A 25,327-nucleotide genomic window follows, 5' to 3' on the forward strand; every position below is an offset into this window, starting at 1 on the left:
GGGCTCCAGGTTAGAAAGGGGCTCTTAAATCAGGGAGGAGACACTCTTAACCTATGATTACTCACTCTCCTCCAAATTCCTTGACAAAGAGACAAAAATGAACTTGGCTGAATGGTTAGAAAGCTATTCTGAACACTTCGAAAGGGCAGTAAAATTAGAAGAAGCCTCTCCTCTTCACATTCACTGTCTATTTTGTCTATTTTTCTACAAAGGGCTCTTTCTCCCTGTAACAGGATTTCCTATGAAATTTTCCTGTTGTAGCTTTTTCAGTGGCACTGAATAAGTCAGTCCCTTAGGAGAGGGAGCTCTGCTGTCAGGGTGGGAAGAATTCCTTGAGAGCTTTCTGATTCCTATTTCCCATGAATAAATGAGGTCCTTAGTCATGTTGGGGCCGACAGGATTTTTCCAAGGCAGACAAGCCCCCAGATCAGTGACAGCCTATACTAAATGGAATTCTTAGTTGTTGTCACAGGTGGGCAACAGAACAGAGGCTTCATCTTGAATTAGTCAAATGAGGTTCTTTGAATATTTTCATCAAAATAAATCGTGTATTGACATATTACCTTTGGTACTGATGTCTTGTAACAAAGGTTAAGAATGGGGGCATTCTTTAAATTAAAAAAAAGAAAAGACAGTTCTGAATACGGAAACGGTTTGGAACATGACTGCAATTTGAAAGGAGATATTTGGTGGTTTTTGTACTTATATACGTTACTGACATAATGGAGCAGCAGGGTAAGTGGAGAGAGGGGCTCAGCCTTCATTACAAACAAGGGGAGAGAGAGAGAGAGAGAGAGAGAAAAGAAAAATAGTATTGAGCTACCTTGGTATAAAATTTCAGCCCAAGGAAACTGAAAGTCTCTTGAAAAACAGAGCTTCATCCTAAAGCACAGACAAGGAGCTCCCTTCTTCTGTGTGGCCCGATTCTGCTTCCAGAGGAGACACACCACTAGGGGCTTATGAAGATCCATACGTCAAAGTCAGCACCTCTGTTTTTACAGCCAGCGGGCTGCAAACTTTTCTAGTGCTTTCAAGGCCCCCCAGAGAATTTTAGATGTACCTTATCTCACACCTACCTTTACTCCAAGGAAAGACTTGCGGTGATAGAAGCAGCACAGAGCAGCCGAGAGGGCGTGGAAAGCATTGCATTCCTTAGGCATCTTTCAGTCTTTAGTCCCTGGACCACACACTTTCTTTAGGGTTAAAGGAGAGGGGGCTTGAGGCGTGAGAGCTCCAGTCCCGCTGCAGCGGCTGTGCTGCCCTGGCCCGCGGGCCGCAGGGGAGTGAGTGGCTCCTTCTCCCCAGCCAGGCTGGGACTTTCCCTCTCCGCTGAAGCCAATACGATCCACTCACTCGATTCTGGCAGGCGGGTGTCCAGCCTGCCGTGCACACAGTGCCAGAAATCCTCATGTGACCAGACTCATTTTCTGATGAAATTCTAACCTCTTTTAGAAGAGGCTTTGGGCTTTAGCTGTCCCCTCAATTTAGAGACCCAGCAGAAATCATTATCCCCCCAGCCAACCTTTCCTCCCCAGGGCTGAAGTCACCAGGCAATCTGCTCCTAGAGGCTTTGTCTGTTTGCTTGTCACCCCAGCACCTAGGAGTTCAAGAAGCACACATCACACCACCTTGTGATGAGACAGAGGCTCCTTTGAGGAAAGGACCCAAAGGCGACCTGGGTGTGACTTTCCCCTAGGAGCAATCCTAGAAGTCCCGAGAAACCTGGCCAGGATCACCATCCCACTCTCTCAGCCACCCCCAGAACTGTTTATTTTTAATTAGGATGCTCCCGGCAGCCAGTTTGCAGCTGATAACGTTGGCATAGCCATCACTATTGGCAAAGCACTGTTGCCTTTAGGTGTTTAATTAGCAAGTCTATCAGCTAACAACCTGAGCAGCCTGTACCCCCCACCCCCCGACCTGGCTGTGCAGCCTCTTGGGAGAATGGGGGACAGGCTATGCACCCTCTTTTGACCCAACTGTTTGTCCCACTCTCCTCCTTCACTTTCTTTCTTTCTTTGTTTGTTTGTTTATTTGTTTATTTATTTATTTATTTACGGTACGCGGGCCTCTCACTGTTGTGGCCTCTCCCATTGCGGAGCACAGGCTCTGGACGCGCAGGCTCAGTGACCATGGCTCATGGGCCCAGCCGCTCTGCGGCATGTGGGATCTTCCCGGACCGGGGCACGAACCCGTGTCCCCTGCATTGGCAGGCGGACTCTCAACCACTGCGCCACTAGGGAAGCCCCTCCTCCTTCACTTTAAACACTTCACTGTAATTGCCCATCCTGCCTAACCCAGATCCAGCACGCGAACTTCATGTCCAACACCACCAAGCACCACCAAGCGATTCTCCAGTGCTAAGAGGCCTTTACCCCTACCAAGAGCCTCCCGACACCTTAGGGGAAAGGAATTGCTTTTCTTCTTTCATTCCAGTCAGGGTGGATTCTCAACAATTCTGGGTTTTTTTATTTTTATTTTTAATCAAACCCAGGTTTCTGCCTGTAGCGCTTCCTCTCCTACCGTTCCAAATATTAACTTTCTGTGGCTTCGGCCACTCAAAAATGGAATGTGTCCTGAAGCTTTCTAAAACTTCACACAGGCAGAAACTTGTAATGAGGAAGAAACAGAACCTATTCAGTCCAGAAAGGAACAACACCAGATGAGGCATGAGGGAGGTATGAGAAATATCCAACAGGATTAGTGTCAAATCCTCAGGAGGCCTCGGCCTTTGGACTAGGTCAAGTCAGCCTGTAAAAATAGAGAACTGTTTGTTCAATGCCTGGTGTGTGGCTTCTGTGCTTAAATGAGGGCTCTGGAGAGCGACAGATCTCACACTCACCTCAAGGGGCCGAGGCTCAGCCTAATAAACACCTCTAACGTGGGGATGGAGCTACAAAGGGCCTGTCATCACAGGAACAACCAGGGGGGCTGACTTCCTTTCTGCTTCCTCAACTGGCTCCCCACCCCCCATGATCCTGGGACCCAGATGTGCAGCCCTGGGTCCTGGGAAGTCTACCTGAGACCTTGGAAGCAAGCACCAAGGGTGGTAGTATTCATGGGGTTTTTGAGCTGGAGGGGCCCTTGGAGATGGTCCAGTTGGTGGGTCAATACTGTCTCCCAAGGTCCATGAACTGGACCCATGAGGAAGCATTTTCTCTGTTTGCCCTCATTTTCATTAGATGGGGTTCAAAGAGTAAGTCCACATGAGCAGCCAGGGCCCATGGCCCCAGCAGTTTTGTGGGGGTGACTCATCAATCAGGCCAATAGCCACCAGGTAAGGGGCCCAGTTTGCACCTGCTGTTCCCCTTTGACAGGAAGTGACAAGCTCTGTCAGAATAAGAAACTCCCAGGACTTCCCTGGTGGCGCAGTGGTTAAGAATCCGCCTGCCAATGCAGGGGACACGGGTTCGAGCCCTGGTCCAGGAAGATCCCACATGCTATGGAGCAGCTGAGCCCATGCGCCACAACTCCTGAGCCTGCGCTCTAGAGCCTGAGAGCTACAACTACTGAGCCCGCGTGCCACAACTACTGAAGCCCATGTGCCTAGAGCCTGTGCTCCGCAACAAGAGAAGCCACCGCAATGAGAAGCCTGCGCACAGCAACAAAGAGTAGCCCCCAACCTCCGCAACTGGAGAGAAAAGCCCCCGTGCAGCAGCGAAGACCCAACGCAGCCAATATATAAATAAATAAGAAGAAACTCCCCAAGAGGCTAGCATCCCCGGCTCAGAAAAAGGGAGGGAAGCAGCTCCTTAAATGCTGCACAGAAATTCAGTGAGATTAGTCAGCCAAAGCCTCTGAATTTTAATACCCCACCCACAGAAAGACTGAATGAAGTGCATTCTTGAAAGAAAATATACCTAAAAAAACTCAGACATGTAAATTACATAGAATTACGTAGTCAAGTGCTCCAGGGCCAGGGTAAAAGCAAAACAAAAGACAGGTCACTGCAGAATCACAGCTCTTGTCACCTGAGGCTTTCCCTGTTTACTCTAAAAAATGTCTCCATAATGCACGAAGAATTGGTTCTGTCAGGATTAAACAGTGAGCTAATCTTATTAGGTAACTGTTTCCTAAGCACTTTTTATTTTTTTGTTCCACACAAAAAATAATTTCTAAAGCAGCACTCAAAGGTTTTAATCAATTTTCCCCTGAAATGGCCAAGGAGAGAGACTAAAATAACATGTTGTTATTGCCACTAAAGATGATAGTTGCATGAATTCGTAAAGTGCCCTTCACTGACTTATGTTTTTTGATGTCTCCCATCCACACCGATCCTCCCCATTCTCCCCACAATGATGATTCTATTCGAGTTACAAAGAAACAGAGGACCAGAACGGCGTGTCATGCAGCAGAGGACAGACAAAGGACCAGGGACTCCAGCCTGTGTTTTTGCCAGAACCTGGTATCTGATCACCAAGTATGAGATTTTTTAATGTCGTATAATTAAACCGGTTACTGACACAGTCCCATGAAAAAGGGTTGTGACCTGGGGTAGGTGGCCATTGTCTGATGATTTGGTACATGTGATCTAGGACCAGTCAAATTTTGTATTCAGGGCTTTCTAAACACCATGCTCTTCTGGGGAGAGGGGTCAGCATCTCCAATGCAACCCCAGGGACTGATGGAGGCGGGGTGGCCCGGAGCAAGCAGCACAGAGCTCTGGGAAAGCGCTGTGCTCTCCAGCGCCCCCTCTGGCCTCCTGGGAGGCTCACTCCTCTGAACCAAGAAATACACATGTGAGAAAAGCCAAGGCTGCGCAGCCAGATGAACCCTTGAAGAAAATCCTCATGACCTCCCGTCAAATGTTGCCCACCCTGTCTGGGAATAGGGTTAAAGCAGACCAGAGGAAGGCCCCTGCACAAGCATTGCCATCAATGCCATTTTTTCCTTGGGCAGCCTTAATACTAACCTGCCCTATTTAGTAACCATGGAAACAGGGGGTGCCTGCCAGTCATATTCCACAGACAACTGCTTCTTGTCAGCAGCAGCCCTTGGGCTGGGAGGGGCTGAGAGGCGTACCGAGTCTCTTTCCCAAAGTGCCACAGTCCGCACTAGAAGATCAGCCTCCCCGTGAGGCAGACCCTCTCTCCAACACGGCATGGAGTGGGGACGAGGTCTCTGAGGAGGAAGATGTGCCTACCAGGTACCTGCTTTTCCCTGTTTCAGGGCAACCGAGAAAATAAGGCTGCCCACACCTCCACTCCCCTTCCCAGGGCCAGCCCAGAATCAAGGCATCAAGCCTTAAACAACACCGAGGTGCTCTCGGTCACTGTCAAGCAGCCCTGCAGACAGTGACACTGCCCAAGGCGGGCGGCAGGCTTTGATCGGAGGGCACTGATCCAAGGCCACAAGGCCCAGCTGGTCTCTGCCCACAGGGGACACACTCGGAACATCAGTCAAGAGACCAGCACAAGTCTACATGGTCAAAACAGCTCCACTGGGCTTCCCTGGTGGCGTAGTGGTTGAGAGTCCGCCTGCCGATGCAGAGGACATGGGTTCGTGCCCCGGTCCGGGAAGATCCCACATGCTACAGAGCGGCTGGGCCCATGAGCCATGGCCGCTGAGCCTGCGCGTCCGGAGCCTGTGCCCCGCAACGGGAGAGGCCACAACAGTGAGAGGCCCGCGTACTGCAAAAAAACAAAAACAAACAACAAAAAAAAAACAGCTCCACCTATGGGGCAACTGCTGAGACTCCTCACCTCCTAGAAAGGTCCATCCTTCCTGGCTTTTTGCCTCCACTAAACCCCAGTGACCTGGCTCTCGGTGAACAAAGACAGCTTTAAGGAGTTAGGGAGTGAGACGTTCCTCCTGGTGCCCTAGAAGCAGGAAGATTAACCCAGACTGGCCCAATCCTAAGGATCCGAGGCCACCTTCCGCAGGCCCTGCTCCCTGAAGAGCGTCCCGCCTGGGGAGCCCTGGGCTGGAAAGGGGCACGTTTATCAGCAGCCCTGCTTCCCTGGTACCAGCTTGTCTGCGTGATTCTGATCACAGTCACCAGCAGGTGAGGTGTTAGGGGAGGAGGTCGGGCATCTGAGCACCTGCCCTCCCGAAAAAGCCACAGGGCTCGAGGAGAAGGGCTGGGAAACCGCTGAGGGAGGAGGACGCCGTCAGGAAAGAGGTCACCTCCTCCTCACACGAGACTCAGCAGCTTCACAAGCCGCCAAAGACAGTTCAACACATTTTCCTATATGCAAACACAATTTATTTCCTGCTCCAAAAGGGAATGCAAACTGGACGCGGCGGGAGGAGGGCAGGAAGTGCCGGCTGAGCTCTTAGGGCCGGGTTGTGTGTCGCTGGAGAACACAGAGGGTGCATTTACGAGCGTTTGCTGTACGCCCCCTCCTCTCGCTCTGACGGTTCCCCCAGATTCCTCAAAGGGATGAAAGAGTACGGCTGTTAAATGGTCTCTATCCGGAAGCGGTATTGATCTGCTGAGCACATAAAGAGAGACCAAGGACAGTATTCACAAACAGATTGCTCCCTACCGAGCCTTCCATCCCCTCCACAAATTTGTTTCTCTAACCGGCTATTAAAATTGTATAACTGACAACATGAAGCAAAATTAGGTGAGCATCCAGCCCTGACTGCTTTCTCGCACTGTCGCATGCAATCCCGTCCCATACATCCCTCCACCATCACCGCCACCCATTTCCTGATATCACCCCAGAAATCCTATATTATGCAAGCTCAATTTTCTATTTTTAGCATTAAGGCCAAATTAAAAGAACATGCACAGGGCGTAATTCCAGCCTCTCAAACAGCAGACTCAGACTTTCTGGCGGCCTCAGCCTTCTTTGAGAGTCTGTGAAAACCACGGACCCTCCTCTCAGAACAAAAGGCACATATTGCAAAGTTTTACATATAATTTCAGGGGATTCCTTGTCTCCTGAAGCCCAGCCTTACACCCGTGGGAGTCTTACTCATCCAAGATGATCCGCCACCCACCTCCCAAGCTTCCTTCCATTCTACATCCGCTGTGCAGGCGACACACCCAGAGCACTCATTTGTTCTCCTGTCATTGTAGCGCCTAGGCTTTCTTTGCTGTACGCTTTTCTCTTTCCCCTTCCAGCAACTAATAGTGACAGCAAAAGCCCCTCAGAGGCCCCTCCCATGTGGAGCGCCACAGAGATGGCCTGAGGGGCATCCACGAAGCCAGAATGTGCTCACCAACCAGATCCAGCCGCGTGGGCTCCCATCTCGGCTGCCATGGGCTCGCCCCTCTCACAAGCACTTCTGCAAAATGACATCTGCCAAAACTGAGCTGTGAGACACATATCTGCACGTTTCAAGTGCTGCTGGGAGGTGGCAGGGTAGAGGGAGAGCCAGGGTGGGTTCAAGTCTTCATTGTACCACTAGCAAGCTGCGTGACCTTGGGAAATTTCTTAACCTCTCTGAGCCCGTTTCCTCCTCCAACTTGCTGGGTTTTTGTGAGGATCAACAGAGATAACACATAAAGAGCCTGGCAACACAGAGTCTAGGCACTCAGCAAATGTGAGCCTCCCTTCCCCCCTTCCCCTCCAAAGGAAGGGACCACAAAACCTGTTTCTCTGGTCCATTCCTCCTACAGGGCACATGCCCAGCTGCACCCTAAATCTCACCCAAAGGGCAGGCTATGGGACCCACGTCCTGCAAGGAGAGTGTGGACAGCACTGCCCTGAGCCACTGACCGACCCCAACTGGTACTGAGGTGACTCCTGAGCCTTGAAAGCCAGGGAACAATGCGGAGGAGTTTAAGAGGTTTCTTTAGCCTTAAAATATTTTTTAGCTTTCAGATTTTAAGACTGCGTATTAAAATTGGTTTGAATCACACTTGCTCAGATACCTAAGATGATTTTCTGCTGCAGACTCTCTGTCATTTGGGGAGTTAACAGGCAGCATGTGAGTCCACAGCATCTGCCCACTTGGCCCTCACCCAAGGGGACTCTTGGGTCCACCTGCAACTACCAAGCTCTCCATGTCCCACCACTGTCCCAGCTAGTCTGACTAGGGATCCCGTGGCCCCTCCTTTCCCATTGTCCCCACATCAAGTGACTGCAGAGCTGGGCTTCAGCCTATGTCCCACCTGGATGCCCTGCCTGATGCTCCTCCAACCGTTCCCCCTGCCCCCTGCCTGGCTCTCCAGGTTCTTGCCCTGCGACTATATCTTCCACATATGTCTAGAGTCCACAGAAGGGCCACCTCCCATGTGCCTGACTCCTTCATATTTCACCAGTCCATATTACTGGATACTCTGATGCCAACCATTTCTACAGTTAGAACTGTGCCTGGGATAGCCCTTGGACGTGCCTGCCTCGCCCAGCTACCTTCTCTGGGTCATCTGTGATTCTGCTTTCTGCCTGCACCTCCTGTTCTCCAGCCCCTAATGGCAGGGATCGCCAGAGTTACAGTGCATTCTTCCAAGGCCACCACACACCCACCTCCCACCCAGAAAGGGTACCAAAGTTCTGAATGAATGAAACAGACTGTGAGGGATGCCTGAGAAGGCAGGAACCCTCGGACAGAGGGCAGGGTAGGCACCAGGTAAGAGGTGGAGCCAGGACTACCCCAACTCATTCCAGCCTTGAAAGCTGGCCAAGTGAAAGAGAAAATGATCTTAATTAATCCCTTCTCTGTTTTCAAGCAAATTCCAGCCACCTGAATACAATACTTCAGTGGGAAAATATCATTTTTTCATGGTCATAAACTGATAATGGGTATCATCTGAGAGACATACCAGATAATTATGCATCCTGCCCAAAGAGCTATGAGAACCAATCAGTCTAGGCCAGGAGTTCTTAACCTCTGGTGGGATGGGGCTTCCATGAACCACTGGAAATTGTATACAAACTGCTGTATGAGTGCTGTTCATTGAGGTGAGGGGTCCATGGCTTTTACCCAAGAGTCATGTGACCTAACAATCCCCACTGATCCAGAAAGACTTTCAGTGGCTCCTAAAGATGTAGCTTCTGAGGGTCTTAACTTGATCTTTTTTCTAGTGGAGAGAGAATTGCAGAGGATACCCTGGTCACCACAGACATGGGCAAAGACAGATAACTCCCCCTTCCCTTAGTCACCTTGGACACATTCAAGTCTTGGCAGGGCTGGGGCTGGTAAGAAGAGGAGATAGAGAGCTTTGAGGCAAGCAGTGCCACTTTCCTTTCTGCTGTTGGAGTAGCTTTAAACACCTGCGAGAGGAGGAGAACCCTTTCCCCCAGCTGGCGGAAGGGCCTGTCTGCATGCAACGCTTAGTAAATTCAGACTAGCTACCAGTGAGACCCTCAGCATCCCCTCCCCAACCACAGACTCCAGGGATGCGGTCCCTCCCATTAGACTGCGGCAGTCACAGACATCGTTCCAGCTCTCAGCCGGGCTCCTCAAAGGAGCCTTCACCACCCCATGTGCAAGGTCCCCAAGAGCCAGCATTTATACAGAGGACTTTTACCATAGTGTCTATTTAATACTCATGCTAGGAGACACGTATTATTATCTCTATTTCACATATGAGATCAAAACAGTTCTTAGAGTTAATAATTAAAACGACTATGAATCAGAATGGCTGGCTCTATCGCATGTGATCATGGAAGCATGGATACCACCTGGTTGCCTAGAGTACCTTATCTTGTGCAAATCCAGAAGGCAGAATTATAGTTGCTGCAACAACCCTCTCCCTCTGACCGAGTGACAGATATTTTTGGCAACATAGACAGCTGGTCTCCTCTGAAATATCCCCGGTCAGAAGTTCTCATCATTACTGATGGGAAAGGGCAGGACATGTACAGATGGATACTGAGGCCAGAATCTCAGAAAAGCCAGGAGGCAGCAAAGCCCCATCACACAACTGATAAATGGAGGGCTAAGGGACAGACAGTCTCTGTTGTATATGGAGATGTCAGCTGGGCCCATTTCTCTACAGGAAAAGGCCAAATCAGAGGGTGAGCTGCACGGGAAGGACTGTACTGATTACCAGCTCCTTTCTTCACTTCCTAAGGCAGTCAGCTGCTACGCACAATGCCACCTCAGAAGTGACATCCAGGCAGTCAGCATTCATGCGGATAATAGGTTCCTTCTGTCAGTGGCTCAAAGGACAGTACAATCCCTGGCCTTACATGTACACCCAGAGGAGTGGGAAGGCAGGGGAAGGAAGGGAGAGTTACCAGGGAGAGCAGCAAGAACTCACCTGGATCATTCTTGAGGATCAACACACCTGCCTCAGGGTTAGGCCACTTGTGACAACAGATGCAGGAATTTTTCCAAAGTCAAACTATAAATCACAGGGGAATTCACAGCCCCTCTGCACCACCTCCCCACCTCCCACCTATAATTTCTCTGTAACAGTAGGGGAATCTGGGAATCCGCCTCCCAATTAAACTGGGAGGCAATGGATATCCAGCATATAAATAAACCAGGAGGGAGATAAGCTAGAGAAAGGTGAGTATATGACTTGAAAAGATCAAAACAAAAATATCTCTGTAAAACCTAGCAAGCATATGCCAACATTTGCCAGCATTTTATATATGTACCCTGAGTAGACAGAGACAATTAGAAACATAGCCTAATAGATTCTCATCCTAAAAATTCAGGGGGAAAAATGATGTAAATAGCAGACAGTGGTTATTACATTTAAAACCTTTACCTCAGGGCATGTGTATTCATGCTTGTAATGGTTGTGAAAGCCAGTCAGAATACTGAACACCTAATGGTCCAGGAGTGTACATGTGACCTAAGTTAGACCAATCAGAGTCCTTCCTTGGGATTTTTCAAACCAGAGCAGAGGTAGAGGTCCCCTTTTCCCTTTGGACCGTAAGCTTTAAGATTATAAGCTTAGAATAGCCAACAGCCATGTGCCCCCAACTACATGGAGAAGTTGATCTGAGAGAATGCAGTCAACATGCTGAGAGAAGCAGATGCAAGGGCTGAGAGTCCAGACGTGTTTTCCTTCCTGAGAACAGTCATCGACCCAGGCCACTCCGCCCCTGCCCTTCCCAGTGATAAATTTCCTAGCTCACATCATCAGTTTGAGAATTTACAGGTTCACCTTATCATTGTGAGATTAGGTAAACACTTGAGAGTGAACTATAACACACTGTGTTGGGCTCTGCTAGAGTTCACCTGTATAAGACACGATCCCTAAGTCTGGAAATGCTAAAAAGGAGCCAACATAAACTGATGCTACATGAAAACACGTATGATACATGCCCATTAATAACAGGGTGATACACTCATGTTGCAGGGATGGGTGGATATTAATAGTGTTTCACAGCCTACTCCAAGGACACTCCATTATAGAACTGAGTTGTCTTGAGTTCTCAAGGATAAAGCAGACATGAATTTGCCTGTAGGAAAAGGGAGAGGGATTTATAGAGTTAGAATGTTCTGTGCCACTGAGTATAGGTGTAAGTTTTGCTCCCACAACCAGCATCCCGCCCAGGCTACAGGAAACTACTAATAAATGGCTCTCTCAATCCTGCTTATACAGGCAACAGCAGCATCTTATGTTCCTGGAGAATATTTCCAAAGGCTATTCTGTTTTGTAGAAAGCCAGAGGACCTGATTCAGAGGCAAAGGCTCAGACATTCCCTTACAAAGGAGAACTTTACCAGGTACGATGGATTACCTGGGAGGGCAACTCTCATGACTCCTAGATCAAAAGAAAGGAAATTCGCATCACTTCCAAATTATATTTACATCTTCCCAAATTTGTTCCCTATGTAGTCCTTAGGTGGGCACGGCCTGGAAGGAGCCACGGATCCCTGGTTCTCAGCCTGTGTAGCCCTATGGGGCATCCTTCACCCATTGCTCTTGTTCTATTCATCCCAGTGAGGAGCCCCAGCCCCAAACCTGTCTTCCAGCATCCAGCTACTGAAGCACTAATTAAAATGATGTGTCCTTGTCTGGTGGCCTCAGGACCCAGGCCTCAGTCATCATCTTCACTCCAATGCCCGGTACAATGCCAGAACATTTGAAGATAGCACAGGGATTCTCAATCTCGATCCACAAACACCTTAGAAGATGCACCGTAAGTGTGTGTGCATATTTGTAGAGACAGGTTTCTTATTCATCATATTTGCAAAAAGATAGGGGACTACCCCCTAGATAGTTAAGAACCACAGAAGCATGAGACATGAATTGCCACATGGGGGTTGTTTTCCTCACTGGTGAACCCACCTTGCCATCCCTGTGGCTGGATTAGGGCTGGTTCCCACTTCATCACTTACAAGCACTTTACTCTTTTAAACTGTGACCTACCTGAGTTCCCAAACGGGAAGAGGCTCCCAAGACACAGTAATTCCCAACTCCCACCACCTACTCTGAGTGAGCAACCGTAGAATGCTCTGCAAACTGGGAGAGAAGAGGATACGGCACTGTTCTGCTTAGGCTCCTGCCAGTAAAGACCATGGGAAGACAGAGAGGAGGAGACTGGACCATGATGGACACAACTGGACCACACAGCTCCTTTCAAAAAGCACCCACCTGGGCCTCTGAAAAATAAGGATCCAATTGGAGACTGGTGGCCACAGGAAACGGTCCATCAGCTTTATCATTTCTTCTGTACAAAAAGCTCTTTTGAGAGTGTGAATGGGGGCTTTATGTAGTAAGTTCTCATCCACGAGCTAATAAATATGTGAAATAGCCTCTCAGACCAGGTTCTTACAGCCTGGACACTGAGGTCATTCAAGGAACAATTAGATGCCATCTGGAGAGAGCTGGAACTCGAAGGGCCAAGTGGCATGCTCTGGTTCCCAGGGTCTGACACATCCTTATCTTCACTGACAGAAAGGATGAATAGAGTCAGCTAGCTAATGCATGCTGGGAGCAGAGAATGGGCAAATACACAGCAATTAACAAAAGCTTAAGGATCAGGGGAATGTTTGAGTTCAGCCTGCCCCAAGGAAATATACCCCTTGACTGCATTCACACATCCACGCTGAGCATCTTTGCTATAAACCAGGCATTGACCTCACCAAGCTCTGGGCTTTCATGGTTTTAACATAAAGCAATTAGAGCAGAACAGCAACTGCTGTGGCCCAGCTCTTTACAGTATATAATGAGCAAGGACTTGATCGCGTGAAATAGAGTTAGTATTTACCGAGGCTTTACAATCCACTCAATTGTAAAGAACAGGCAGACAATTGTGAACCCTTATTTCTGAGATAGACCCTCAATTTTTTCTTATTTTTAAATGAAAATTGATGTCTCTTCTCTATTAATAATCAGTATTTTAAATGTAAATGCTATTGTTGAGCAAGCTGGGTTTTTTCTTAGCTAGAGAAAAAATATGTATTTAGATAAACAGACAGTGATTATTTGTATTAGTGTTTCTGCAGCTTTATAACAGCTCTTTAGTAGCAGGAGACCCTCTAGGATGGCAGTGCTCAGTGTGGTCTGCGGGCCCACGGGAGCCTTTCAGGGAGTCTGTGAGGTTAACAGTATTTTCGTAATAATACTGAGACCTTTTTTTGCCTTTTTCACTGGGTTGACATTTATGCTGACAGAGCAAAAGCAATGATGGGTAAAACTACTGGGACTGTAGCAGCAAGCAAGGGGGAGGCACCAAAATGGAAAAGTAGTCACTGCATTTCTTGACCACCATGTTTTTTAAATTTATTTTTTAAATATTAAAAATATGTATTTCTTTAGAAAATAGCCAGTTCCACTTAAGAAGTCCTTGATGAAGCAGTAGGAATTACAATAGTCTCCCCTTATCTGCAGGCAGTATGTTTCAAGACCCCCAGTGGATGCCTGAAACCACAGATAGTACCAAACCATTTAAATACTATGCTTTTTCCTATACATACATACCTATGATGAAGTTTAATTTATAAATTAGGTACAGTAAGAGAATATCTGAATGGCCAACATCACTACTCTTGTGCTTTGGGGCCATTATTAAGTAAAATAAGGGTTACTTGAACAAGCACTGCCATACCTTGAGAGTCAATCTGATAAAAGATGGCTACCAAGTGACTAACGGATGGGATACATTGGACAAAGGGTTAGGGAGGTTCCTAACCCTTCATGGGTTAGGCAGGAAGGAGATTTCATCAGGCTGCTCAGAATGGCACACGACTTAAAACTTACAAATTGTCAGAAAAAGAAAACACACTCATTAGAAAAGATACATGCACCCCATTGTTCATAGCCACGTGACTTACAATTGCCAAGATAGAAACAACCTAAGTGTCCATCAACGGATGGATGGATAAAGAAGATGCACACACACACACGCACACACACTGGAATACTACTCAGCCATAAAAAAGAATGACATTTTGCCACTTGCAACAACATGGATGGACCTGGAGGGCATTATGCTAAGTGAAGTAAGTCAGAGAGAGAAAGACAAACACTGTATGATATATGTGGAATCTAAAAAATACAACAAACTAGTGAATGTGACAGTAAAGTAGACTCACAGATATGGAGAACAAACTAGTGGTTACCAGTGGGGAGAGGGAAGAGGGGAGGGGCAATATAGGGGTAGGAGATTAAGAGGTACAAACCATTAGATATAAAATAAGCTATAAGGTTATATTGTACAACACAGGGAATATAGCCAATATTTTATAATAACTATTTATGGAGTATAACTTTTAAAAATTGTGAATCACTATATTGGACACCTGTAAGTTATATAATATTGTACATCAACTAGAGTAAAAAAATATTGTACCACCACATAAAATAAAACTTATGAATTGTTCATATCTGGAATTTTCAGACCATGGTTGACTGTGGGTGACTAAAGTTGTGGATCAGGGGGACTACTGTATTCACTTTATTACATCCTGGCCCTTGAGTCCATGTCTCGAAATTTCTGTGTGGTGAGACAGGAAGCAGACATACTGTACTTCTCCTGCACACCCAGCACAGTGGTTGTCTTGAGTGAAAGCAATTGTGCCATTAAGCTGTAGGCTGCACTAGCTGCTTTTTCATGGAACGTCATTTTTACTTCAAAGAACGTCTGACAAACAATGGTTATTCAGACATGAGTATTTATTTGGCAGACATTTTCTAAAAAATGAACAAAGTAAGCCTGTCACTTCAAGGAAAACAACTGACAGTGTTTGTTGCCAATGCTAAAACTTCAGCTTTTAACTGAAAATGAGAATTTTGAGAAACGTGTATTTACCACCATGAGTGGTAAATACTTTAATGATTTTTTTCATGAGTGACGATAATAATGAATGTGAGTTTTTGGTATTGTATAGTGAAATATGTTAACATTTGCAAGATCTGCATATCTCAGCAAAGCAGTATTTTTCAAATGACCAATGCACGATGGTACAAAATCATGCATGGGTAAGATCCATCATTCACATTGCCAGATAGACCAATGGATTTTAAGGGAATAGAGTAAAAAAAAGTTCATTGATATGATTTCAGATTCCACACTGCAATTAACCTTTATGGAACTACAACTTTTCAAGTTTTAGTATAATAACAAAGAAGAATATCTCTAGTGATCTGAAAAGGCTATTAAAATACTATTCTTAGGGGATGAGGAGTGGGCAAAATGGGTGAAGGGGGTCAAAAGGTACAAATTTCCAGTGATAAAGTGAATAAGTGCTGGGGATGTAATATACAGCATGGTGACTATAGTTAATAATACTATATTGCATATTTGAAAGTAGCTAGCAAAGTGGATCTTGAAAGTTCTCATCAGAAAAAAAAATTTTATAACTATGTATGGGGACGGATGTTAACTGGTCTTATTGTGATCATTTTGCAACATATACAAATATCAAATCATTACATCGTACACCTGAAACTAATATAATGTTATGTCAATCATACCTCAATAAAAAGAAGACTATTCCTCCCTTTTTGAATTACATTACCTGTGCAAGACCAGATTTTCTTTAGACTTCAACCAAAATTATGTAACACAACAGATTGAAGGCTAAAGCAGATATGAGAATCAAGCTTGTTCTATTAGACTAAACACTAAAGAGATTTGCAAAAATGTAAACCAATGTCATTCTTCTCACTAAATATTGTTTTGGAAAATGATTATTTTTTATAAAATATGCTATTTATAATCACATAATGGGTTTAATATTGTTATTTTAAATGAATTAAATAAACATTAAAAATTCCTACATTTTAATTTCTCATACAATAAACCAATAGCTAAAACCCACATAACAAAAGCTCTTTGGGGTCCTCAATAATTTGTAACAATTGAAAATGGGTCTTGAGACCAAAGAGTTTAAGAACTTAGGCTCTCATATATCTAACCTACCTGTTTTACATAATTTTGATTAAGGCATAAGTTTTCAGCATCAAATCTATGGAGTAGACTAAGGTATATAAATAGAGGAGTATCTATTTTTATAAGTAACTATCATAAAAGCACTAATGATTATCAGAGGAAATTTGGAAACAGAGAGAAATGTGAAAAATAAAACAAAACTCCTTAATTGCCAGGAAGTTAATTTTGACTTATTACCCAACACTCAATCATTCTACTCATACGTGTTTATCTTACAGAAATTCTCGCACAAATGCACACCAAGCCTTCTCAGTGAGGCAATGCCACCCTTCCAGTACTGAGCTTCACGCCTCTTTTCTCCCACCCACATCCAGCCCCTCAGGAAATCCTGAGGCTCTGCCTTCATATTATATGTCAAGAATCCCCCTTCTTCACCACCCCTTCTGACATCACAGATCCAAATCATCACCATCTCTCACCTGGATGGTCACCACGGCCTCCCATCTGATCTCCCTGCTCCTACCCTTGTCCCTCACAGTCTGCCAGCAACATACAGGCCAAAGTGATCCTGAGATGGCTCCCCATCTCACTCTGTAGAAGTTAACATCTTTACTGGGACATCCAGGCCCTGTGCAACCTGCCTCATCCCCCTTCCTCATTCTCTCACATCAGCTTTCACCACTCTCCTCAAGGCCACCCCCTCTGGCCCCACTGGCCTCACAGCTATTCCTCAGCAGAAGAGGTGAGCTCTGGCTTTCACGGCCTTGCCCTTGCTACATTCTCTCCCCATCAGACACCACTCTTTTTTTTTTTCCTTTTTTTTGGCCATGAGACTTACGGGATCTTAGCTCCCCAACCAGGGACTGAACCTGGGCCCTTGGCAGTGAGAGTGTACAGTCCTAACCATTGGACTGCCAGGGAATTCCCCAGACACCACTCTTGACTTGCCCCTCCAGTAGAAAGTTGCCCTCTGGGTGAGGCCTTCCCTGGCCACCCTACTTAAATTCAATGTCCCCTTAACTCCAACATTTCATAATTCCTTCCCCTGATGAATTTTTTTCAGCTGAGCACTTATTGCTACCGAACATGGTGTACTCGGTTGTCTTCTTTGTCTTCTCACTCTTCCACCTCATAATATAAGATCCATAGAGGCAGGGACATTGTTTTGTTCACTGCTGTATCCTCAGGCCCTCGAACAGTGACCGGCTGATGGCAGATACTCAATAAACATTTGTTAAATGACTATGCCATATATAACAAATATGACTATATTTGTTAAATAACTGCAAAACTGTTTTTAACAAGAACCCAAATGTCAGTAGGAAATTGGTTAAATATAATTGTATTTCATACAATGGATTACTGGATAACCATTCAAAAGAAGGAGGTAGGGCTTCCCTGGTAGCGCAGTGGTTGAGAGTCCGCCTGCTAATGCAGGGGACACGGGTTCGTGCCCCGGTCCGGGAAGATCCTACATGCCGCAGAGAGGCCACAACAGTGAGAGGCCCACACACCGCAAAAAAAAAAAAAAAGAAAGAAAAAAGAAGGAGGTAGACCCATATGTTTAACAGGGAATGATGTCCAATGAAAAAAGGAAGTTGCAAAGCAATATGTAGTTATACACAATTTTGGGAAATCAATCAAATTGTTCCCCAGCTCAGCATTCTTGCTCTCTTTAACAGTTTGACCATCTCAGAATTTCCTAGGAACACTTGAAGTTTCCTCACCCTTCCCATTCAATAAATATGAGAGTCCCTACTCTTCCCAGAAGACTCCACCTGCTGTTCTCTCCTGCAGCAGTCAGCCTGGGCACACACTTTCCCGCAGGCTGGGGTCTCCCCATCAGTCTCTAACATGTTGATATCTGTCTTCTGCCTCACCAAATACCAGCTTCCTTCATGTCAAGTCATCATTTTTTTCAGCTGTCAAGTCACAATTCAAATATAATTTTTTCCAAGAAAACTTCTTGGTAATGACATGTGAAACTTCAGATCGATGCCAACCCCCCCTCAAAATCTACATACAGTATTGCAGCATCTTAGAGCTGTTAGTCCAAGAACGTTAGACAATTAATTCTAATAATAAAATGCCTTGACAATTTTAATCTGTCTTATATGGAGCTAATGAAAATGACTTGCCTCCTTACATAATTTAAACACAGACCTTAGTTCTGAGGTTGTAAATATAATGCTATGGCACACTATTACATTTAATATTAAAAGCTCCCAGAACACACAGAAACTGCCGCACAGCCAAACGCTGTGCTGTTGTGTCATTCAATTACCACTAGAGGGCAGAGCTTAACAGCAAACGATTCCAATGCTGAAGAGCCTGGCCTCTCTTTTGCGGGTTGATGAGTTAGTTACCGGGACCTCATAGCTGATAACAACATCCCTGAACTGAGGATTGAGAGATCGGAGTCACAGAGGTTGCCAGAACCACACTTTTTAAAAGTGTATACCTCTGGGCTTCCCTGGTGGCGCAGTGGTTGAGAGTCCGCCTGCCGATGCAGGGCACATGGGTTCGGGCCTCGGTCCAGGAAGATCCCACATGCCGTAGAGCGGCTGGGCCCGTGAGCCACGGCCGCTGAGCCTGCGCGTCTGAAGCCTGTGCTCCGCAACGGGAGAGGCCACAACAGTGAGAGGCCCACGTACCGCAAAAAAAACATTAAAATAAATAAATAAATAAAATAAAAAATAAAATAGAAACATATTCTCTCACAGTTCGGGAGGCTACGAATCCAAAATCAAGGTGTCGCAGGACCACACTCTCTCCGAAGGCTCTAAGGTGGGACCCTTCCTTGCCCCTTCCTAGCTTGTGGTGGTGAACACTGGCAATCCTCCGTGTTCCTAGGCCTGTGCACACATCAACCCCAATCGTTGTCATCACATGGCATGCTCCCTGTGTGTCCAAATTTCTCTCTTCTTATAAGATACCAGTCATTGGATTAGGCCTACCCTAACCCAGCATGACCTCGTCTTAATTTGATCACATGTGCAAAGACCTTATTTCCAAATACAGTCACATTCACAGGTACTGGGGGTTATAGGACATCAACACATCTTTTGGGGAACACAGTTCAACCCACGACAGTATCCAAGCACCCTCTTCAAACCACTCAGCTGTTCTACCTCAAAAGAACCTTCCAGGCTTGAGGGAAAGGCAAAGACCCGGCAGCAGCAGGAAAAACCAGCATGGAAAAGTTTGTGAGCAAGGTGGATGGCAGGACATGAGGTTAGAGGTGAACAGGCCACAAGAGGATGGCTGTGAAGTCCAGTTATAAAGCTGAGTCTGGTCAGAAGCCATAGCTTCAATCCTTGCTTACATGTTAGCTCTCCAGTCTCTTCACCAATTCTCCTACTGTTTGGGATCTCAGAGGAGTCCTCTTCCTCCAGCCAAGGATGAAAGCTGCAGCACAGAACATGAATGTGAACCTGCCGTTATTCCACTCACAGGCCATGCCAGGCTCCCTCAAGCACCTCCAGAGGGCAGCTCCAGGCTCTGACCTTGATTCAAACCATCAAGTTCAGAAGCCTAGGGGGAATTCACTTCTGACTTGGGACACTCAGAGAACACATCTCAGGCTGTACTGGCAGAGCAATATCTGGCCTGAGGAGTTATCCAGACAAGCCCCAGGCAAGAGCAGTCAGGACTCAAGCTATTTCCGTACACCCGTTCACCCAGAAGAGCTGAAGATGCTAACGCGACAGGAGAGATGCTGCTGCTCAGAGCAGACGGATCTACCTGATGAGATGCTGAGGTGTGTCCAGATCATGCAGTGTTGCAACAGCATTGTCTCTGTGATTGTGCAAGATCATACAACTTGCACAAGGACTCACTGCTGTGTCATCAGGCAAGGTCAAGGTGATGTCGATGACCCACGGCTGCATCATGGAAGAGTTAGCATGGAAAGATGGGACTTTTTGTGGAAAGCCTACTACATATTTGTTCGGAGGAAAAACAAGGACAGTGTACGTGCATTCAGTCTAGAGCAGGGGCCTACAAACCTTTTCTGTAAAGGGACAGATAGTAAATAGTTCAGGCTCTGCCACCTGTTCTGTCACAACTACTCAACTCCATCATTATAGTCAGAAAGTGGCAATACATCAATGAATGGATGTGGCTGTGTTTCAATAAAACTTTATGCACATTGAAATTTGAATTTTACAACTTTCACATTCTTCTTTTGATTTTTTTAAAAACCCACTTAAAAACATAATATCCATTTTCAGCTTGTGGGCCTACAATAGACAGCAGGCCACATTGGGTCCCAGGCTGTAGTTTGCCAACTGCCCACCCCACACCCCTCCCCCAGGCTAATGATATCCCCAGCTGCTCATGAACTAACTTAATGTCATTGTGGTAACAAGGTCTCCAACTGGAAATCTCCTTTCCTCCCCTAAAATCCTTACTGGCTTTTGGCAAGCTGCCAGGCATTGTGTGAACTCTGGAATTGCCCATGGCTTCCTCTCTGTCACCACCTCCATTTAAGTCCTGCCAGGAACTGTCAACACACCTTACAGAACAGCTCTTAATTCTATCTCTAAAAGGCCTCCAGCACCTGCCCTGACTTTCCATTCCCACTGCCACTATCTTAGGTTAGGCTCTTGATGACACTTTCCTCCTACCCAGCCTGACTCCACTGAACAATTACTAACACAGAGAATCTGCCCAAAACATCTGTTACATGAACAAAGGCAGTAAAATATCCACAAGCTCAGCACTTTCTCCATCTGATCGGCAGTCTGATGTGGCCCATCTCACAACCAAAAATTTCCCCTAGTAAGGTGGCAGCACTTAAGGACTAAAATATGCTTTTTTAAAAGTCAGGCTCAGCTGAGGTATAATCTGCCAACAGTAAAAGGCACCCTTTTCTGTACAGTTCTGTGAGCTTTGAAACGACCCCAATCAAGGTATTCCAATCATTCCCCCAAAGTTCCCTCATTCCCTTTTGCAGCTGACCTCTCTCTCTACTCCTTTCAACCACTGATTTGTTGTCTGTACTATAAGGTTTTATCTGCATCCAACAGTCCAATTCCTTCTTATGGCTGAAGAGGATGTTATTGTGTGGGTCTGCAGTTTATCTGCTCACCAGTCCAAGGACACTTGAGCTGTTTCCAGTTTTTGTCAATGACAAATAATGTCACCATCAACATTCACATACAGATTTCAAAATGGACGTACGTTTTCATGATGAGGTTTTACTTTGTATAAATGGCCATATTTTCACAGACCTGCAGGATAGGATTCCATTGAATGAAGGCCTGTCCTCCATCCCTATTCTTCTGCCTTCTCACCCTGCCTCAGCAATCTTTTACAAATGCAGTAACATTAAGCCTCCCAAGAATATCTGCAGAGAACTTTTTGGGGTGGGGTGGGAGGAGCTGGATGGGAGCTGTCTTCGTTGCTCCCAGGGTGAGCCCCAAGGCTGCTCCCCACTCACGGCGGGCGGTGTTTGGGCTTCTCATCCACAGGGGGCGGTGCTGGCTCTCTGGGTGTGCAAGCTCAGGCAAAAACCTGCAGAGCCAGCCATCGGGCCATTATCTGCTTCATGTAACTCGTTAAAATCTCACGGAATGCACAGCGCACCATTGTTTTGGTAAGTCCCTTTCATGGCTTTGTGAGCTGGCTAATTCAGAGCAGACTGGCCTGTTTTCCCCGCTGGAAGAAAAAGACTCTCCTCAAAGACGGGTATTTAACCGTGACCATGGCTGCAGCCATCTTGAGCACAAAGGGGTGGGGCGGGGGGGGGAGTGGGCTACAGCCCCCGCCGCCCCCGCCCCCAGCGTGGCTCCCACAACCCGGGCACTTATTCTTGGCGCTGGAATTCGCATAATGACTCCTCTTTTAATCTGCTGGGTGACCTCATGTAGCCCCGGCCGACTGCAGGAAACGGCCTTGCTGAGATCTGAGCCTTGGGCAGTCTGTCAAGTCTGTAAGACCCTCTTAGAAAGAGCATTTTCGGAGTGTTAACCCCATAAGGACCGATCTCCAGGTGGCTCTGGGCTCCTGAGCTGCCGGTGTGCACCCCAGAGGAAGGAGAAGTCCAAGGGCGCTGGTCGCCTCTCGAGATACCGCTCCAGTCCCATCCCTTCTCCTAACCCGCAAAGCAAGCTCAGAAACCGCAAATCATCTTAGAAAAGCTCGCCAAGTGGTTCCAGCAAGAGTCGACCAGGGCTGACGACAAAAGAAAGGGTATTCGTTCACTAGGGAGCTCACGGGAACAAAAGGCTGCATTCAGTCCTGACACTTGCTAACTGCAGAGCCTGGAGAGCGGGCTTTGTCCGAGGGCACCGTGCTGTTCACAGCCTGGCCTTGCCTACACCTTGCTTAATTTGAAAAAACAGGCTTCCCAATGTCTTCTCTACTTTGCTATTGCTATATTTATTTTTAAATTTGTCTTTCTTAAGGACAGTTTATTTTAAAATGAAAAAATCTATAATAAACATTCCTTCTAAAAGAAAAATCACAAAACCGTAATAAACATTTCTTCTTAAAAAAAAAAAAACAACACCCAGCTCTGCTGTAGCTAATCACCTCCTCCTCTAAAAAATATACTTTTAAGCCACTCTAAGAGACTCTATTAATATAACTGTAAGGCTGTGTGTGAAGAAGCTAGAAAGAATTTGAATCTTCAGTCTAAAAGGAAGATAGGTATAAAGGGGAAGAAGAAAGGAAATACTATAAATTTATAAAGTTTAGAGAGTATGGGGTGGGGGAGGGCAACTCCCGAAGGTTAAAGAAGTAGCCCCAGGAAAAAATGAAAAGAATAATAAAGAGTGAAAATGAAAGTAGGTTTCAAGGTTCAAGGTGTTGCAAAAGTTAAAGCACAGGGATCATAATAGCAAATGTAGGAGTGTTGGGGGTAAATCTCCAATCTTCTGAGGTAATATGATGGGTGGGCACTTATTATCTGCCACATCCTTGGTCTCAATGTCTGAGACACAACATAAAATGCCATCCGTGTTTCAATCGATGTGGCAATTTTATGATCAAGAGTGAAAGATTAATTAAGAACCCCTTACCACCTGCAAAAACCCTTCCACTCCAGCTTATCACAGGCAGAGGGGATCCTAGAAGTCTTAAACTAGAAGGGACATTGGCCCATCCCCTGGTTTTCTGGTTGTGGGGAAGATGGAACCGATCTCAAATCGTCTTGGCCTGCGGTGGCTTGATGCAGGGTTTTGGTTCCCCAGCCAGAGACTGAAGTCAGGTGCTGGCAGGGGGAATGCTGAATCCTAGCCACTAGATCATCAGGGACAGTGGCCAGTGACAAGGCCCTGGCCCATCAGCTTTGCAGAAATGAATTCCCACAAAGAGACAGAAAGTAGTGAGATAAGTAAAGTGTTTATTAGGAGGAAAAAGGATACATGTGAATAGACTCATACAGGCAGACTCAGAGGCAGAGTCATGCCCTCGTGGTAGTTTGAACCACTTTTACGAGGCATTTCTTCCAGGTTTCCTTTGGCCAATCATCTTGCTTTGCCTGGTTCTGAGTCTGTATTTGGTTTATCTCAGGGTCTTCCCCTGTGTGTGTGTGTGCGCATCTCTTAGCCAAGATGCATTCTAGCAAAGAGATCTATGTGGGTAGGTTGACATTACCTACTATGGCGTGGTGCCCCCTCCTTTTTTGACCTCCGAGGATCCTTTCTGTGCCTGTGTAGTGGGGAAGGTCTCCTTGACTTCGAGGATGAGGAATATGGGTCTCTTTATCCCTTATCTGGGCAGGGCTCAGCTTCTCCTCCCTCCTGTCTCCCCAGAAGGGGACAAACTCCAGCTGCTCAGCCTGGGGCCCACCTATCTCCTGCCTCAGAACCCATAGACAGAAGATGGTAAGTCCAAGGTCATGCTGCTAATTACACCAGAGCATGGACCAGGCTCCCCTCCCTCGAGAGTCTTAGGGGCTGTGTAACTTGGAGTCTCCAATTGGAATGCTATCTGGGAAGGATAACACACTGAGCTATTACCATGTATTCACATTTTAGTACAATTATTTTTATCAAATGTTCTAAGCAGCTACCTGACACAGATCTAAAAAATTAGACACAGAGTAAATATATTTTAAAGGCAGTAAAAATATGGCAAAAACTAAATGGGGGGCAGTAAGCAGGTAAAGCAGCCCAGAAGATAAACTCTACTGAACAATTTTGCCTAGGGCTATTTCCTCTGCTTAAAAAAAAAAAAAAAGTTGGTTTTTATCTAGGGTAAAGTATGTTAGGTACGCAGAGGAAAATTCCAGAGTTGTACACTACTAACCAAAGTCACTACCTTAAGAGCAGAAGGAAGGTGCAGCTGCTTGGAGGTTTCTGCTTTCCAGTCTGGAAGAAGTGGTCTTGTTCAGATATAGTGAAAGAGAAACAATTATATTTGATTACAGAAAAGGATCTCATGACTATACAAAAGTTAAACTCAGACCTTCAAGATGATCATGTTTTAAGCTACTGGGTCGGTGGGAGTGGGGAATGTGGAGAGGGGAGGGGGCTAGGGACACAAGGAAAAGGTAGAAAAAGAAGAAAAAGAAAAAAAAAGAAAACTCCCCTCTCTAACAGTCAGAATTAAAGAAACAGTGGAGAATAAGATTCCAAAATCCCTGGGGGTTCTTTGGATCTACTCAAATTTTCTTATCACATCCAAGCAGGGAATTCATCACTTAGGGTAACCAGGTGCCACTGGGAGGCTCCAGCAGGAGGTAAGCCTGCTGAAGAAATGAAAGAACTACCAAACAGCCCTAGGGCTTCCCCGCCAAGCACTTTTCCCTCCAGAGTCCTCACACAGAGGTGCTCCTCGTAACCTAGCAACCACCTGCCGGGTCCCCTTTCACGCTGCCTTACTGAAGTGCAGCAATGCCAACTGTGGGAAGTGCTAGGAGGACACAGAGTACAAACTGGACACGACTGAACTGTGGAGTCACTCCCTGTCCAGCTCTCTCCTGCCACGACACAGCAGCCTCATCACCCCAGGAAGTATGGGTCAGCTCCAGTGCTTCCTCTCGCCCAGACACGAGGAACCAGGGGTGGTCCCAGACCTCGCTCTTAATCAGAGCACTGGGAAAACCAGGTGAAGACAGTTAGGAAGTCTCCATGGTAAGGGAGACTTGGGAAGGCGGTTCCTAAAAGGATGAGAACGGCTGTC

General features: G+C 46.3%; 1 protein-coding gene across 5 annotated transcripts in view; it reads right to left on the reverse strand.

Annotated features, from left to right (window-relative positions):
- Positions 1 to 25,327, reverse strand: part of BCAR3 (BCAR3 adaptor protein, NSP family member) — a 261,968-nt gene that overhangs the window by 51,546 nt on the left and 185,095 nt on the right. For 2 of the 5 annotated variants that reach the window (XM_082614309.1, XM_082614305.1), the window contains exon 1: positions 1,077 to 1,655. The exons of the other annotated variants lie outside the window; for them this stretch is intronic. In XM_082614309.1, coding sequence (XP_082470435.1) covers positions 1,077 to 1,160 — 84 coding nt within the window. In that variant the 5' untranslated portion in view covers positions 1,161 to 1,655. Of the gene's footprint in view, positions 1 to 1,076; positions 1,656 to 25,327 lie in introns of those variants that run through there. 5 annotated transcript variants of the gene reach the window in all.

The sequence above is a fragment of the Mesoplodon mirus genome (assembly GCF_964341445.2).
Source record: "Mesoplodon mirus genome assembly, chromosome: 3".
Taxonomy (NCBI): Eukaryota; Metazoa; Chordata; class Mammalia; order Artiodactyla; family Ziphiidae; genus Mesoplodon; species Mesoplodon mirus.